We start from the raw sequence: 16,605 nt of genomic DNA, 5'->3' as shown, positions 1-16,605 counted from the left end.
ATACATGACCTCATAATCACGAAAGAAATGTAAATTAAAATAAGAAGATACCATGTTTCGTTCATTATTTTGGCACAAATAAAAAGGATATCACATGTCAGCATAAGTTTTGGAAAACTGAGTTCTTTTCTATACTGCTATGAGTATAAATATTTATATTTTAGTAAAGGTAATTTGAAAGCCTCTTTTGAAAATTATACCTTGCTTATTCTAAGATTTATTCTTTATAAAATGACTATCTCTAGTGCAAAAATATAGGTTCAATAATTTCCACTGCAAAATTAATTATAATGGCAAGAAATGGAAACAAGGTAAATCTATCAATGGGGGGGTTAGATAAACTAACATAATATACATTCACAGAATACTAGGCAGCTATGAAAAAAATCATTCTAAATATATACTTGGGGAAATGCTCACAATTTACACTTGGTAGAAGGAAATAAAGTCATACTGCAGACCAACGATCCCATTTATAGAAAAAGAGAACCCTTATTAATGTCTATTTGGAGAAGTACAGAAAAACCACTAAGAAGATACAAATCAAAGGCTTACTAGTGACTACCTCTAGAGTGTGGAAATGGAGAGGGGTGGCAGAAAGATGGCAACTTTCAATTTTACTTTACATAACTGTATATTGTTCCTATTTGTTAAAATAAGTACATACTACTTTCATAGTAAAATATATTATGTTTAAAAGTCCAATAACATCTTAAAAAAAAACAATTTTTATTTATTTGAAGTGGGTTTTTCCAGGATCCATCAGCACCAAGTCAAGTCAGTGTTTTCAATCTAGTTGTGGAGGGCGTAGCTCACAGTGGCCCATGTGGGGATCGAAATGGCAACCTTGTTGTTAAGAGCACGCGCTCCAACCAACTGAGCTAATCGGCCACCCCTCTAATGACATCTTTTAATAAGCTATTTTAACTATTAAATTTTCCCTTTTGGTTCATAAAGTGAGAAAATCATCTTCAAACTATTTTGTTTGCATGTCCTAACAGATGTTTTCAAACTATATACTTCCCTGCCCATAATCTAGTATTCTGTATATATTGTATGTATTTTAAATATTATGTGCCAAAACAATGATACCCAGTTTACAGAAAATGTCACAGTATCCTAACTAATGAAACCAGAGCTCAAAGACAAGCTCAGAAGCTCGTAAGCCAAATCAGACTTACTTTTTATCAGAAAATGTCTAACTTCATTTTTCAAGTCTTTTGCTTTTGCTAAAAACTCTTCCTTGCCTTTTCAAATTATCCCTGTTAGGTGCCTAAAAGGTTTAGTCCAACTTTAAAATTTTTACATCCTGGGGTAAAGTATCATGATTACATTCTCTTGGGTTTAGGAATAAATCTTTTGTTTCAGAACAGGAAAATAGTTAAGTAGAATCTGTAAAACACTGATATTTTTCTTAGGCAGACAGATTTCAGGAAAGAATACAAATGGAAGTTGAAGCTCTAGAAATTGCCTCAACAGCACCTCCTAGAAATTCTTGGTGATCCTCCAGAAGTACACAAGCTCCAGTCTCAACACCAAGAGAGCAGCTTTTGACCTTTCAGAAGGACTAGGAAAAAAATAGTAGTTATCTGATTGGTGATTTTGAAAGAAGGAACTGCACGTGTAACTCAGCTGACTGAAAAGAGCCGTGCTTTACTGGGGCTAACTACCGGTCCTGAGGAAAAGTGCTTTCTCTGCGTGAGCCCCAGTAAGAGAGGCCTCTGATTATCCGGTCTTGTTCTGATTTCTCTGATTTCGATGGAATGAATGGGTAAGTGTAAGAGGGAGAGGAGTGGAAGTGGGGGGAAGGGTGTGCCAGAAAAATATTTTTAAAGCAACTGAGGCTATAGATATATATTAAGCCACTCAAATTCAGAATTAGGAATAATAAAACATATTTTAATCTATAACATGTCTGTACAAACCGAAAATCCTTGAGAAAGGTACAGGAAATAGCTTTTGAAGGATCAGTATAACCAGTAAAATTTAAGACTTTTGGCTCAGCCAAGATGGGTTTTTTATTTGACTGGATTTTAAAATTCGTGCTGGGGCAGGAGGTAATTGTAATTGGTATGCAAAGGAGAGGAAGAACTTTTTCTAAAAAAAAGTTTAAATCAGAACAAGTCTTTCATCTAAGTCCAGATGGCCTAAATGTGGGTGGGAGTTGATGGGCTAGGGTAGGTCTTAGTGTGTGGGTGGGTCTTAGGTATCTAATGCCTCAGGCCTCACAGACACTATTCAGTCAGTGGAGGCTGGCCTTTGGGCAACAGTTAGAGTCTAGATTACAAGAGTTTAGCCCTAAGGGCTAGGTGGGCTAGGTACTTACTCTTGCTTTTAAATTTTGAATTTCTAAGGCTGGTGTTTTGATAATCTCATAGATCTCACCAACCCTTTGGACTCACTAAAAGGTGAGGCACAAATTCAGAGGTCACAGGGAAACTTTTTGGGGGAGAAATGTCAGACTATGGGTGTGAAAGGTTCTACAAAGCATGGAACGCTCTAAAACTAAGAATTAGACAAGATAGACACAGAGTTTAGAGGCATTATAAATTTGCAGGTGGTAGCTCAACCTAATGAAGGGAAACTTATAAACGGAAGAAGTTATAACTATACGTGTGTGTACACACACACACACACACACACACACACACACACACACCGGGGGTGCCATAAAAATGTATACACGTGGACACTTTGGTCAACATTGCTCAAGCAGTAGTTTGTCGTAACCAGAAGTGTCTCTCTGGACGCTGATGGTAACCACTTTGAGCACCTCTTGTAATTAAAGAAGTCAAATGTGACTTGTATTCATCTTTTGTTATAGGTATATACTAAGTATTACAATTTTAATACAGTTTTATTTCTTAAAATGTATATACTTTTTTTTTGGCACCGTCTGTGTATATACGGGGGTGAGGAAGGGAACATGCAATATTTAGAAAGGAAAGTAAATGAAACTTCAGGAAGGCATCATCAGGCACAGAAAGACAATCAGGAGAAAGCAGCTTCAATGGGAAAAGAGTTTCATGAAGGAAGGCAAATCATCATTGGCAATTATCATAAAGTATTAGTAAGAACTAAAAAAAAAAAGTTAACAGGATTTGACAGTTAAGATGCCATATTGGTGATCTCTGCCATAGTTCACTGAGTAGTGGTGGAGCAAGCTAATGGTCCTGGACTGAGAAGTAAAAATTTTTAAAGCAGAGTCAATACGATTATTCTCTTAAAATATGTGGAGAAGGAAATAAAGTACTAAGTTTGAGGTAAAGTTTCATTAGGATAGTAACCTTCATTAAGTTGTAGGCAGAAGGTAGGAGTTAATGAAACAGCAGACACTGAAAATAAAGGAGTATCGGGGAGGTGGCAATAACTGATACAAGATTCCACACCGAACAGATGAAAACAGAATAACTATACCATAACTATTCAAGTTAACTACAGAATAACTACACCAGGACGATTCAAGTTAGTCTGGAGGTACAGGAAAACCGGGTTAGAACAGTCTACTTGCTACATTTTCTCACAAGATACTTGCCTGGACCTCATTTCACTTACTGCGGAATTGAGAATATATGTGGGAGAGGGTAGAGACTTTGAAGAAAAGAGTCAAGTTGTAGAATAACCTCATTGTGGAAGAGAAAAGGGCACTAAGCCAACCGGTGTTTTTTAATTCAGGGTTCAGGAAACACAGTTAACATTTGAGAGTTAAGATTTTTAAGATGAGAATTTAAGGATTTAGTTGAAGAGGTGGTCGAGACTAAAGAAATACCATCTGTAAATTTGTATATATGAAAGTGAACGAGATATATGAGGAGTAGAAAACCATAGTGAGTGGTGTTTGGAGAAGAGAGGAGGAAATGAATGTTTGGAATTTCCCATGCAGAATATGAAGAGAGACTGAAGATTTTTGAGAGAGTAAGGCAATCCCACCTTAGAAAACCAAGGGAACTGTGGAAGAGTTAAGTGACACTGGGACAAAGGTGACAGAGGCAAAGGTATTTACTTATAAGGGAGACTCTTAAGAAGCTTACTGCAGTACTACAGGTGAGAGGTGATGGAAGAGACAGATCAAACAGAGACTTTAAAGCTCAATTAAAGGTGATGATGATGACATTGATATAGTTAAAATGTAGGGGGTTTAATATGTGTCAGGCACTGTGTTAATTTATGTTAAGTTATGACATTAACTTATTTAACGGGTGTTAGGAAGCTAACATTTAGTTGGAGGTGGCGGACAAACAGATGATAAACATAATAAACACGGTATTGTCATCCCTCAGTCACCAAGGGGGATTTGTTCCAGGACCAGCTCCCACATCCTATGGATACTAAAATCCAAGGATGCTCAAGTCCCTTTCATGAAATGGCACAGTATTTTCATATAATCTATACTCAGCCTCCTCTTGTATACTTTAAATCATCTCTAAGTGACCTGTAATATCTAATATAATGTAAATGCTATTAGGTTGGTGCAAAAGTAATTGCGTTTTTGCAATTATTTTTAACCTTTTAAACCACAATTACTTTTGCACCAACCTAATTATAGTTGTTACACTGTAATTTTTTAGGAAATAATAACCAAAAAAAGTCTGCACATGTTAGGTACAAACAAAACCATGGTAGGCCTAACTACATAGTACATGTGAGCAACAACTTAACATTTTTTTCCCCTCCAAATATATTCGATCCTCAGTTAGGTGAATTTGCATATGTGAAACCTGCAGATGGAAGGCCGACTATATATAGTTTTTCAGAGGAGTTAAGAACAATGCAAACCAGGAATACTAGAGCAGAGGGAAGAGAAGTGTGTATATGGAGACAGGTAAGGAAGGGCTTTTGATTTTAAATAGGGTGATTAGAGTCAGCCTCATGAAGGTGAAGTATAAGGAAACATCTAAAAGATTTGAAGTATTTCAGGCAAAGAGAACAGCCAATACATAAGCTGTAAGTATGTTCAAGTAAGCCAGTGTAGCTGAGAACAGTAGAAAATGACTGTCAGAGAGAGAATTGGGGCTTGCTCACCTAAGGCCCAGCAGAGCATCTTAAAGACTATGTTTTATTGAGGGTTTTCAGGAGAAGAGTGACGTGATTTGATTTAAATGATTTAAGAGGATCACTCTAAGTGCTAAACAGAGAATAAATAGTAGTAATGGAATCAAGGAGATCAGTTAAATAACATACAGTGGTAATTAATACATGTATTTACGAGATGATATTAATGATTTGAACCTGGGTGAGAAGTCATAAAAATTGATTAGGATTCTAGATATAGTTCTATGGCAAAGATAACAAGGTTTTCTCATACATTAGAGGACTGAGAGGAGTCAAGGATGACTTTATGGTTACAAGACAGAGCTGTGGGTCTGGGGTGGGCAAAGATCAGGAGTTCCCATTTCGACACGAGCATGAGATGTCTATTAATCCAAATGGACACGCTGAGTAGCACGTCGGGTATGTCAGACTGGTGTTTAGGGAAGATGTCAGGGCTAAAGATATAAATTTGGGCCCAGCTGGTATATATTTAAAGTTAAGCAGCAGCATGAGGTGACCAATGGATAAAGAAGTAGATCATGTAATGAGTTAAGGGGCTCACTAAGAGGGGAGACGAGGAGGAACTAGCAAAGGAGACACAGAAGAAACATCCAGCAAGGCAGGAGAAAAACCAAGAGTCTGTAGTGTAAAGGAGGCCAAGTGAAGAGAGTATCTTAGATTTTACAAGGCTTAGTACTATATGTATAGAGAAGTAATCATTGAATTTAGCTAGTGAGTCACTGCAGACCATAAAAGCATAGTTTGTTTTTGGTGGAGTTATGGGAGTAAGAGCCTGGCAGGAGTAGATTCATAAAAGAGGAAGAAAAATTGGAGACAGCCAAAAATAGACAAGGGGTTTTGCTGCAAAGGGGAGTAAAGAAATGGGCTTGCAGCTGAAAACTGAGGAGAGGAGGGGTTGCAGGAATCAAAGTTTTTTTTTAAGATTGGAGAAATAAGCTTGTATGATGATGAGAATGATCTAGGAGGGGGGATAAATGATAGAAGAAAATTGCTAAAACAATGTTTTAAGTAAGGGAGATCACATGGGATCTAGTTCACAAATGGAGGGACTGGTTACAAAATATTTATTTAGTAACTGGTAGAAAGTATATGGGTACAGGGATTGGTGGGTGGGTAGATGGGGTGGGAAAAGTCTGGCAGTTTTCTTCTGATGCTTGTTTTCTCAGTGATGTAGGATGCTAGGTGATCAACTGAGGGTGAGGAGAGCATGTATTGGGAGTGAAAAGCTAAAGGAGAAAGTAATAAACAGTGGTGTAGATGAGTGGGAGAATGAATTAAACTAGGGAAACGTAGAATGACTACTGCGAGCATTAAAGGGGTCACTGCCACACATTTAAAGTAAAATTAGTCATCAAGGTTGAATGTTTTTGCTTTTTTTCCCTAGACACATTTAGTTACTAGGGCACAGGTGAGAATAAGGAGAAAGAAAAGAATAAAGAACAGTAAAGGGTGGTAGAATAAATGGATCCTGTAATTTATTGGTAGGCAGAGTGTTACAGGATTGTTGGAGGTAGAATTCCAGAAGGGAGTAAAGCTGAAAAGATAGAAAGTTTACTCAGAGAATGAAATGTGTATAAAATTGAAATTGTGGGATGGGCATATCACAAGCTTCTGGAGACGGCCAAAAATCCAACTGAAAATATCTATTAGGAACATTTTTAAAACATACTCTCTACATTGCTCTGCTCCCTAGAAGGTTATGAAAGTTTACAAAGAAAAAGGTAGGGTGAGAAACGATAAGTAATAAAGTGGAAGGAGGAACAAATATCAAAAATGCAAACCAACAATGTGCACGAAAGGGTTCTAACAGCCATGAACATAACCTAGTTGTTAATGTCCTAAGAGAACAAGCAGTGAAATACATGAGGATTCTACAGTCCAACCATATGCACTGCTCCAGAGTGAAGACTCTACCACACAGCAAATAAATGTTTGCTGAATAATGATAAGAGACTGAATCTGAGAAATACAATGGGCAGTATTCTCAGCAGCAGTGTTTACAAGCCTATTAACCAAAAATTTCAAATTACAATAGAAAAGGTGATCAACAAAGCATTTTTATACAAGCGATAAATTATCCATGCAGAACATCGACTTAAACCAGACAAAACCAACCCCAGTGATGTTTCTAAATCAGAAATGATGGAGACAGAATGTACTCTCAAAAGGCAAAAAAGTATGTTTTCCTAGATGTAAATCATAACTAAAAAAAAGTGAACCAAACCCTATCAGATCCCAATCAAATAATTTTTCAACTGGAAATACTAAGCTAGAGTTCAAGAGAAGAGCCTCCTCTGTAATTTAGAATTCTATCTATGTACCACCCCCATTCAAAGTTATTTATAAAGTATCAGTGCATGTGGAAGAATCAACTTACGTCTAATTAATTTATGATCAAGAATTATTTATCACCTTTGAGTTTTAATATTATGGAAAAATGTGTACTGACATTTGAAACAAGTTCCTTTAGACTTGATTTAAATCTGAGGTTCTTGAAAACATGAACATCAAGGTTAAGAAATGCTGGCAAGAATTCAAGAAAATGACACTACTGTATTACTGATGGTAGTAGGAAAATACTTTCAAGGCGTCAAATTTAAAATATATTGATCCAGATGAAGAAACTTGCTCCATAAAAATAAAAAGCACCAAAATATAGGAATGTATAGGATGTTTATTGCAACATTATTTGTAGTGACAAAAAGCTGGACACAAACTTACTGTGGAGTATAGTTAGCAGTTACTTAAATCACAATCAACTGACAATATCTATCAATTACCAAGAGGGAAAAGCAAGTATTTGAGTAATATGTTTGCATGATTCTGTTTTTTTAGAAAAATACACCATCTCCACGTATGTGAATATTTCATTGTTCACCAAATATTTATTGAGTGCCTACAACATGCCCGGTACCATTTTGTGGTGCATACATTCTAGTGGTAGAGAGATAAACAAGATTAACTAAGTAAAATACAGTATTTAGAATGTTAGAAAGTCAAAATAAAGAAGGGAGGCAAGAAGAATAGGAAGAGTGCTTGTGGAAGGGTGACTAAAGTATGAGGTATCTGGAAGGAACACTGAAGACAGAAGGCACAGCAAGAGCAAAAAAAGGATAGTCAACATGGATGGAGCAATGTGACCAAGAGAAACTAATAAAAAAATAAGATCAGAGGGGTGTAAGGAGTAGTGCGGGTAGACAGATCATATAAGATCTTAAAAGTCTTTATAAGTAATTGTAGAGGTGAGAACTTTAGTTACCATACAAGGTTTTGAACTTTAGTTAACTAACAGTGATGATATTATGTTTTTCTTTAGTTATCTTTGCATATTACATAGTTTAAGTAGAACACATTATTGTAATAAAGAAAAAAAATATTGAACTTGATTGAGAAGAGATCTCGTTAATAGGATATCTCCTAAAAGCTGCTTCCTCCTTTGTTAATCCACAAGTATGCACTAAATCCCTAAATGAATTTAATGTAATGTATAAATATCAGAGGAATGAAAAAAATTAAAGATTTTATTTAAAAATAGATATCTATGTCTTAGCTTTAGAAAAAATATTTTCTAGATTCATAGAAATGCAAAAAGAAACAATTCATAAAATAACTATTACTTAGATATTCTAACATTTAAAAGTAAGAGAGTAATCCAAAAACAGGATATTAAAATATTAACACTTTAGAAAGAAAGAACTAAGAGGTAGGTTACCTTCAATTAAGGAAGGAGAGAGAAACAGGGAATTTGTTTCTAGGAACCAGGAACAGAATGAAAAAAACGGTTCAATCCTAGCCTAGCTTAGGTAGGTTGCTTAATTTTTTCATCCATAATATGAAGGAAATAATATTTTTATTGAGAAGACTAAAATAATACATATTCTATCATAAAACTTGATCCAATTATATTGCCTAGTATTTAGTAGGCATTTCAGTATTAGATGAAACCAAATGTAAAAACAGGTCAAGTAACTTATAATATTTATAGTAAGTACTCTCAGTGTGTTCATGTTTTTTTTTTAAACTTCAAAATGGCCAAAAAAAGCTAACATTTGTTTGATCAGAGTCTAAACCAGATTTTTAATTAAAATGAAGAACCTCTAATACTATATTTTCCAGAAAATACTAGTGTACTTCATATTTAAATTAGAAAAAAATGTTTAGAATAATTCATATTTTCGTTATGCAAGATGAAATATACAGCTTAACAAAGTCAGCAAGTATAATCGAAAAGAATGGACCCAACTCAAATCCAAAAGGTTTGTAATTACCACTGTATATCCTTTATAAATTTGAATGGTACATGTTAAATTTTATAGTATTTTTAACCTTTTCATAGAAGATGAAATATGGCAGAATATGTATTCAATAATATTCAAGGCCAGCCAATTCTTTTCCTGCTGTGATTACTATTTCTATTACATTCTAGAGTACAGAATTATTGACAAAGAGGGGGAATAAAGAAGGAGCTATGGGACTGTCCAAACTATATGTTGTTTGGAGTATTCTATCCCCCTTGGGAATAGGTGGGAATGATGCTGTAGACATCACTGAAAATGAAGGACAAGAAAAATCATTCATTTAAAAAATGTACTCTAATATTAAATATTCCACCAAGTGGTTGTATTTCACTAGTTGATTATGCCTTAGTAGTGCATTTGGTACTTCTAGTAAATCTGTTGGCAACAAATTACAAGGTCTAGGATGAATGACGTATAGATTTGGATGGGGACTATGAACTCATTAATTGAGATATGATTAAAATTCTTAGAATATTTGAGGCTAGGTTTTCGGACTTCCAAATCACTGTAGTTCCTATAATAAAAATTTTATTAATTTGAATACAAAGAAAATTATTTTAATGATATTTAAAATATTTGCAATTCTCTACTATTTGAGCCAAACTTGGAGAGAAAAGCATGTACATAATTTAAAGCATAAATAACAACAAAATGAAACAAAACAAAGAAGAGTAGATTGCAAATTAGAGGAGGAAAAAGCAGGAAGGAAGAAAGTAGGTATTTTTCACATGTAAATGTTATCATTACCTTTTCCAAGTCTAACTCCTCTAACAAAATGCTGGCATTTTTGTTTGCTTCAGCAGCCTGTCTATCTTTGGCTTGTACTATTGATTCCATACAAAGATGACACTTCTTCAGCATCTCCTAAAATGAAAAATTAAGATGTTTCCAGCCTCAAAAAAGCAATTCACATTTAGAAATATTCCTGAAAACATGCAGATATTAATTAAGGTACTTGAATGAACAGAAACAAAAAGATCACTGGTAGGGCAAAAAAGAGTGCAAATAAAAGCATATTTTTAAAAATACACAAGCAAAGAACTTCTACTGCTCTTCAAATTAATATCCATTTGACTGGTTCTTCAGAAACTAAAATTATTTACTCCTGTAATACAATACAAGGAATCATACAGCAAATAGCTGTGATAATCTGTTAGCTGGTTAGTGGGCTTAAGGAAAAGGTCAATGTCAATAAAAAATGAATTAAAAAAATTTTAAAGTTCTTAATTGGCAAGCACTGTTCTCAAACATTTAAGCTTTGTTGTTACAACTTCATGTGAAAGAATCACTAATTAAAAAACTCACAGACACAGGTATTTATAGTCTTTTCTTAGTGCTTTCATTCTCAAAAATACTGTTTTTGACAGGAAAGGGATATTACTATATTAAAACAAAAGCTTCATTTTTAGTCTCTTCTTCAAAAAACCCAGTGGTATCCAAGAATGTTACTTATCATAGGAATCTAGAGGCAGGCAAGACAGTCAATTACCTACGTTAAATAAAACCTACAGGGAAAAGCTGCTCACTATTATGCAATAATGGCTGAGAACATGTAATAGAAACATATTTTTAGATTTTTTTAACCTCTTTAGATTTTCACAGCATGTCTTAGGATTTTATTTAAACATTAGTATAAACTCAAAATCAAATGTCACCAGTGGAAAAACTCAATTAGATCTCTAGTGGGATTTATTTTATCTTCCCTACTTTTCCTGCAAAATTCCTAGCCAGTTCATTCTTAAGCTGACAGTTACTCCAACTTTTATATTACGTTGAAGACATTAAAGTTTTCTTCCCATGATTAAAACTATTATGTTCATTTCTGTTTAGATATTTAAAAAAAACCCACTGGGCTTATTCCTCTCAGAATAGATACCAGTCTGGATAAACATATATAGATTATAGCACTAATGAATAATAACAAAATGTGCTTTAGATTGTTTAGTGTTTACATAAAATTAAATTAGTTCAGTACTATTTAAAAAGATAAAAGTAATTCTGTCACAGAGAATGTTTTATTGCTTCATTAAGTAAGTAATCTGAAGAGTCTCTTAAATAGGTAGCATACTTCCTTCCCAAATACTAGATAAATGAAAATTGCTATATACCACACATTATTGTTCAAACTACGACTTTTTTCTTAGCGTGGGATATATTTATATAAAGCCAAATGGGATCACTAACTCATACAGTGGGATGAATTTGATCAATATATTACCTTATCAGTGATGGTTGCTATGTATCTCATACATTCAGAATCTGATGGAAACTGATTGACTTCTTTGACTAAGTAGCGCACCACCTTCACATGACCCTAAAAAATAGATATTAATGTCAGATTTAAAGCAGACGCTAACAGGATTCAATAAATCTACAGTCTGTCTTAACTAAGATTCCTTTGGCTACAAAAAATTAGTGCTACAAAAAATAAAGACTTAATTGGGTATTTTTTGCTCTTTAAATGAAAACGAGGCTTTCGTTCAAATAAATCTACTTTCATTCTCATCTCAAAAGAGTACAGAATAACCTGACTTAAAATCTAAATCACTCTGAATTTAAAAAATCAAGAAATATGAAGACATGGGGGCTATATCTGAAAGGAAAAAAATATTCCTCTTTTTTACCTAGCTAGCAATAGAAATGAGCATTTTTCAATTCTAAGCATTAAAAAAGTAGAAATAACAATCTGTTCTTTCAGATAAAAACTGAATGCATAGCACTGTACTAGGTAATGTGAAAGAATAAATGCATTTTCCTAAAGCATGAGAGCTATGGTTATATTATACACTGTAACAGTTCAGTATCTAAGTAAAGTTCAAAATCTTCAGTCCAGCATTCAAGAGGCTATCCACTTTCTTCAATCCACACTACTGCTCTCTGACACAACACCTGTAAATTAGCTGGTCTGGATAAACAGCTGTTTATATTCAGTATACTGCCCCAATTGCATCCTTCCCTTCCTTTTAATCTGCACCTTTTAAAACTATCCTTATCTTTTAATGAATAGCTCAAATGCTATTTGCATCATTCTTCCATATCTCACCAACACTTCTGCAGTAGTTAAACTATTTAAATGGAACACTCACAGTTACCTGACTCTGTGTAGATCTGACCTTCCTGATTAAATCACACATTTTTAAAAAATAGTTGCTGCACGCCATGCAATATAATATCCCAACCCCATTACAGTTACACATGGTAGGCACCAAAAAAAATAGTGGAATGAATTCAAGATAAGCACTATTGTTAAGGAGCTAAGTTTACTTGGAAAGATAAGATATACCCATGTTAGATATTAGAGTAGTAACAAGATATACATATTTGCCAAAATAAATGATGAAGATAATAACAGACTGTAGAACTTCTACAACTTTCAGGAGATTATAGTATCTCAAACAGAATGAGAAGAGGTTTTGTAAAGGGGCAGATTTAAATTACATCCAAAGAATAAGTAAATTTGGAAAAATTAGGAAGGACATGGGCAGTCCTGAGATGAGAACAAAGGTCATGAAGGAGGCAAGAACAAAGAAAAGGCCAAGCAAGGAGACTTCACACGAGGGACTCATAATGACATGAGCTCCAGAGCACCAGATTGTGGCTTTGAATAACACACTAAGATTGGATTTCAAAGTATTAGGGACTGGGAAAACAGGAAAAGGTTCTTGAAGAGGATACTAATGTAGTGGAAGATTAAGTTGATTATGATATACTAGCTTGCTTGGAGAAGAGGTAGGTAGACAGAAATAAAGAGTAAATTTGATTGGTAAGGAAAAAGAAATGCAGGGTCAGTATCTAGAACAACCAGGGAAGAGGTGGTATGAAGAGCAGAAGTCAGAGACTAAGAGAAAAAGGAAGAAATTATTTCCTGCAATTTATATAGTAAAAATTGTCAATACAACAAAACCATCTACAAGGGATTTTACACACGTCTCAGAAGGACAAAACTCAAAATTATAATCCTTGAAAAATCATCTGGTGTTCTAACAAACTAAAACTCCATTTAAGAAATCAACCAAATCATTAAATCAAATTACTTATACACAGCCCTATGATATGCACCAGAGAAAGAGAAACAGTTTCTCTCACTTTCATAAAATTTATTTCTACATATGGATATAGTATACTTGATTTTCAGTAGTTTCAAATACTGGCAGCTGGGTTTTTATTATTCAATTCCTTTTTTCCAAGCAATTAGTTATCTTAATTGGATTTACAGTTTGTGAAAGATAAAGATTGTAACTAGATTCTGAAGATACTGCTTATTTTTAAAAGTGTACTTAGCTTTTATGCCCAATATAGGTGATAGTAATAGCTTTTCTGAGATATTTGTATCTACCTTTCCACGTTGCCATCAGAATGATTATTTGCTTATTATCTGACTGCTTTCAAAACTTATGTTATACCCTAAAATGAAAGTCTATGGTAATCATCAAACTGTGCACTTCACAGCCTAACTGAAAACCATCCACGTGAACGAGGATGAAAGGCTTCTACCTTTCTAAATGCTGCCATGAGAGGAGTTATCTTGCGGTTATCTGCTGCATCCACATCTGCACCTGCTTGCACCAATAACTGAACCACATCAAGGTGTCCACCATTTGCTGCTAGCCACAATGGAGTGTTCCCCTTCTTGTTACGTACGTCAATGTGAGCTCCCCTAAATGGATGACACAGATAAAATGGTTTTAAATGAAATGGAATAACATAACAATAAAAATCAACTATTGTGAAAATATTCTGTAAAGATAAAAACTGTTTAACAGTCAAGGACTAAAATACATTTCATCTTTAAAATAACATTACAAGGAATTTCTAGTCATCAAAGAAAAACCACTGAATTAAAAAATAATTGTTTTATCTTAAAAATAATGACTACATAATTTTGAGTTTGAAATATTGAGAAAATTGAAATTTTATTTAGTGAAAAATGGAAGTCCATCTTGTTAATATCATAATCAATATATTAAATAAACAGTATCCTAGAGACACAAACAGCAATTGTATCTTTTCAGAGTATTTGTATTCATGTACTTGTAGCTTAAGAAAAAAATGAATTTAAACATAACATGCAGATTTAGAGTTCAGTGGGCATAACACATAAGACTCCTGGTGAATAACAGTAGTGATAATAGCTATTACTAAATACTACTGCTTGGACACCATGCAAAGGTCTTTAGGAAATCCAATTAAGCAGACAAGCATCTTTGGAAGTCTGCAGGCAACTTCGAAGTGACTGAAAGCAGAAACTATTCTGGATCTTCCCTGATACCCTTGAACAGTTCCTTAACTCACTCAAAACCCCTAGTTACTATAAAGAACAAGAAAAATCAACAGTGAAGATTTAGATTATTGCCAGACTTTTAAGACTTGGAAAGGCACTCTTTACAAAACTCCAACTGCGTGGGAGATGTGAATATGGATGACAACAGCTGGATGAATGTTCACATAGTTCATTATAGCACTTTAAAAGTATATACACACACAAGAAAGGAAGAAAAATATTTCTAAGTTGCATTGAAATAAATCATAGCTCTGGATGGATGGGAATAACAGGTAGGTTTACAAAGTAAAACAAAACATGCACTTGTAGTTTATAGAAGTAATCACATTCGATTCTTTACAGTACCATTTGCCCAGAGAGAACAGTAATCACTAGTGACACCATGTTCCTATATGAAGGGTATGGTAACATCATACCTGCCAATGAGAAGCTCACAGAATTTGTAATGCCCTTTATCTGCTGCTATGGTTAAAGCTGTATCTCTCGAGGAGGGCACTGGAGGGGCATTAACATCAGCACCTTTATCCAAAAGAACTCGGCCAACCTCTGCATATCCGCCAGAGGCAGCTTCCATTAGTGGTGTGAGTCCAGTCTAGGTTGAGCGAAACATAGAACACAACAACACATAAAAGTGGAAAGAGCTAAAAGGTTAAAAAACAACAATCTGAGAGAGCAATATGTATAGCTGTTACAAAGACTCAACTAAATTTCAGCACTGATACTACTGGCCTCTCTGAATTACAGTGTGATCTATTAAAAGCAGATAATTTTACCTAATGTCAATTTGTTGTGAAAAAAAATAAACTGTGTAAGATGCAAAGCACTTGGCATATAACTGGCACTTAATAAATGAGCAATAAATCCATGTATAAATCTCAGACTTTTTCTTACCTTAGCTCTGTGTTCCACATTTGCTTTTCTATCAAGCAGAAGACTAACCACTTCAGTTCTTCCTTGGAAGCAGGCTAAGGTAAGGGCAGTGTTCCGATTGGTTTCTATTTGAGCATTTATGTCAGAGCCCATGTCTAATAGGAGCTTAACAGCAGCTGTGTGCCCATTCATAGCTGCTAACATCAGAGGAGAAATGCCCAATTTGCTACCAGTTCTGGGGATGGAGGAATGGGAGAAACAAAAGGGAAAATATACGTTTTAAATGTCCCAGAAAACTCGGATGACAATATAGAATTCTATTTCAGGAATTATTTAAGGTTCTTTACTTTGCAGGATTATTTAAAATAATCGTTTTTCTCAGCTCTAGTAAGTCTTTAAGATACTATCAAGACTCCATTACAAATAATTTATCACCTAGAACTAGAATACTTTCTGTATCTCATTCAACATAATGCCTTGGGCTGAAAAATGATTATTAAGTTATTAGACTATTATTAAGATGGACTTTCCATCCTGAAGCACGTTTGCTTAATAAAAACACATAAGAAAGACGTGTTTACTTTTAGTACCATAAGAAATAGTGTAATTGATAGTTTTTCAAGTTCTATGTCAACAGTTTTCAATACGTAAATAAAATTAATCTTAAAAAATCTCTTAATTTGGATTCTAAATTTGTAATGAAGGTATTTCCTAAACATGACATTAAGAACATAATTTTTCTGCAAATATCTTTAACATAATGCTCGTAAGGGGCTTGTAGAGAGAGAACAAAACTTGCCTAGAATTAATCTCGGCTCCTGCATTTAGTAATATTTTGATAATGTTCACATAGCCACCAGAAGCAGCCAGGCTTAGAGGTGTGTAATCAGAAACATTCCTGTGCTCTTTATTTGCCCCTCGAGCTAACAACAGCTCCACCACCTGGAAAGAAAAAAGAAAAAAATGTGTTTTCTTCTTACGGTGAGACAATTTACAAGATGTGTATTTCTGATGTCTCTCTTTCTGGTATATTGTGTAACCAAAGAAGGCAAAGTCCTTCTTTCACCAAACTTTGCACAAAACAAGCCTCAAATGGTAACAAGA

The 16,605-nt window shown here is 34.4% G+C and overlaps 1 protein-coding gene across 11 annotated transcripts in view; it reads right to left on the bottom strand.

The window, feature by feature from the left end:
• ANKRD17 (ankyrin repeat domain 17) overlaps window positions 1–16,605 on the bottom strand; it is a 152,346-nt gene that overhangs the window by 20,034 nt on the left and 115,707 nt on the right. For all 11 annotated transcript variants that reach the window (XM_074324470.1, XM_019720875.2, XM_074324465.1 and 8 more), the window contains 6 exons: window positions 16,301–16,443; window positions 15,523–15,736; window positions 15,048–15,223; window positions 13,845–14,007; window positions 11,569–11,664; window positions 10,098–10,214 (listed from right to left, as the gene is read on the bottom strand). In XM_074324470.1, coding sequence (XP_074180571.1) covers window positions 10,098–10,214; window positions 11,569–11,664; window positions 13,845–14,007; window positions 15,048–15,223; window positions 15,523–15,736; window positions 16,301–16,443 — 909 coding nt within the window. The remainder of the gene's footprint in view (window positions 1–10,097; window positions 10,215–11,568; window positions 11,665–13,844; window positions 14,008–15,047; window positions 15,224–15,522; window positions 15,737–16,300; window positions 16,444–16,605) is intronic.

Source organism: Rhinolophus sinicus, linkage group LG02, assembly GCF_036562045.2.
Source record: "Rhinolophus sinicus isolate RSC01 linkage group LG02, ASM3656204v1, whole genome shotgun sequence".
NCBI lineage: Eukaryota > Metazoa > Chordata > Mammalia > Chiroptera > Rhinolophidae > Rhinolophus > Rhinolophus sinicus.
This window is presented reverse-complemented; position numbering and strand designations above follow the sequence as displayed.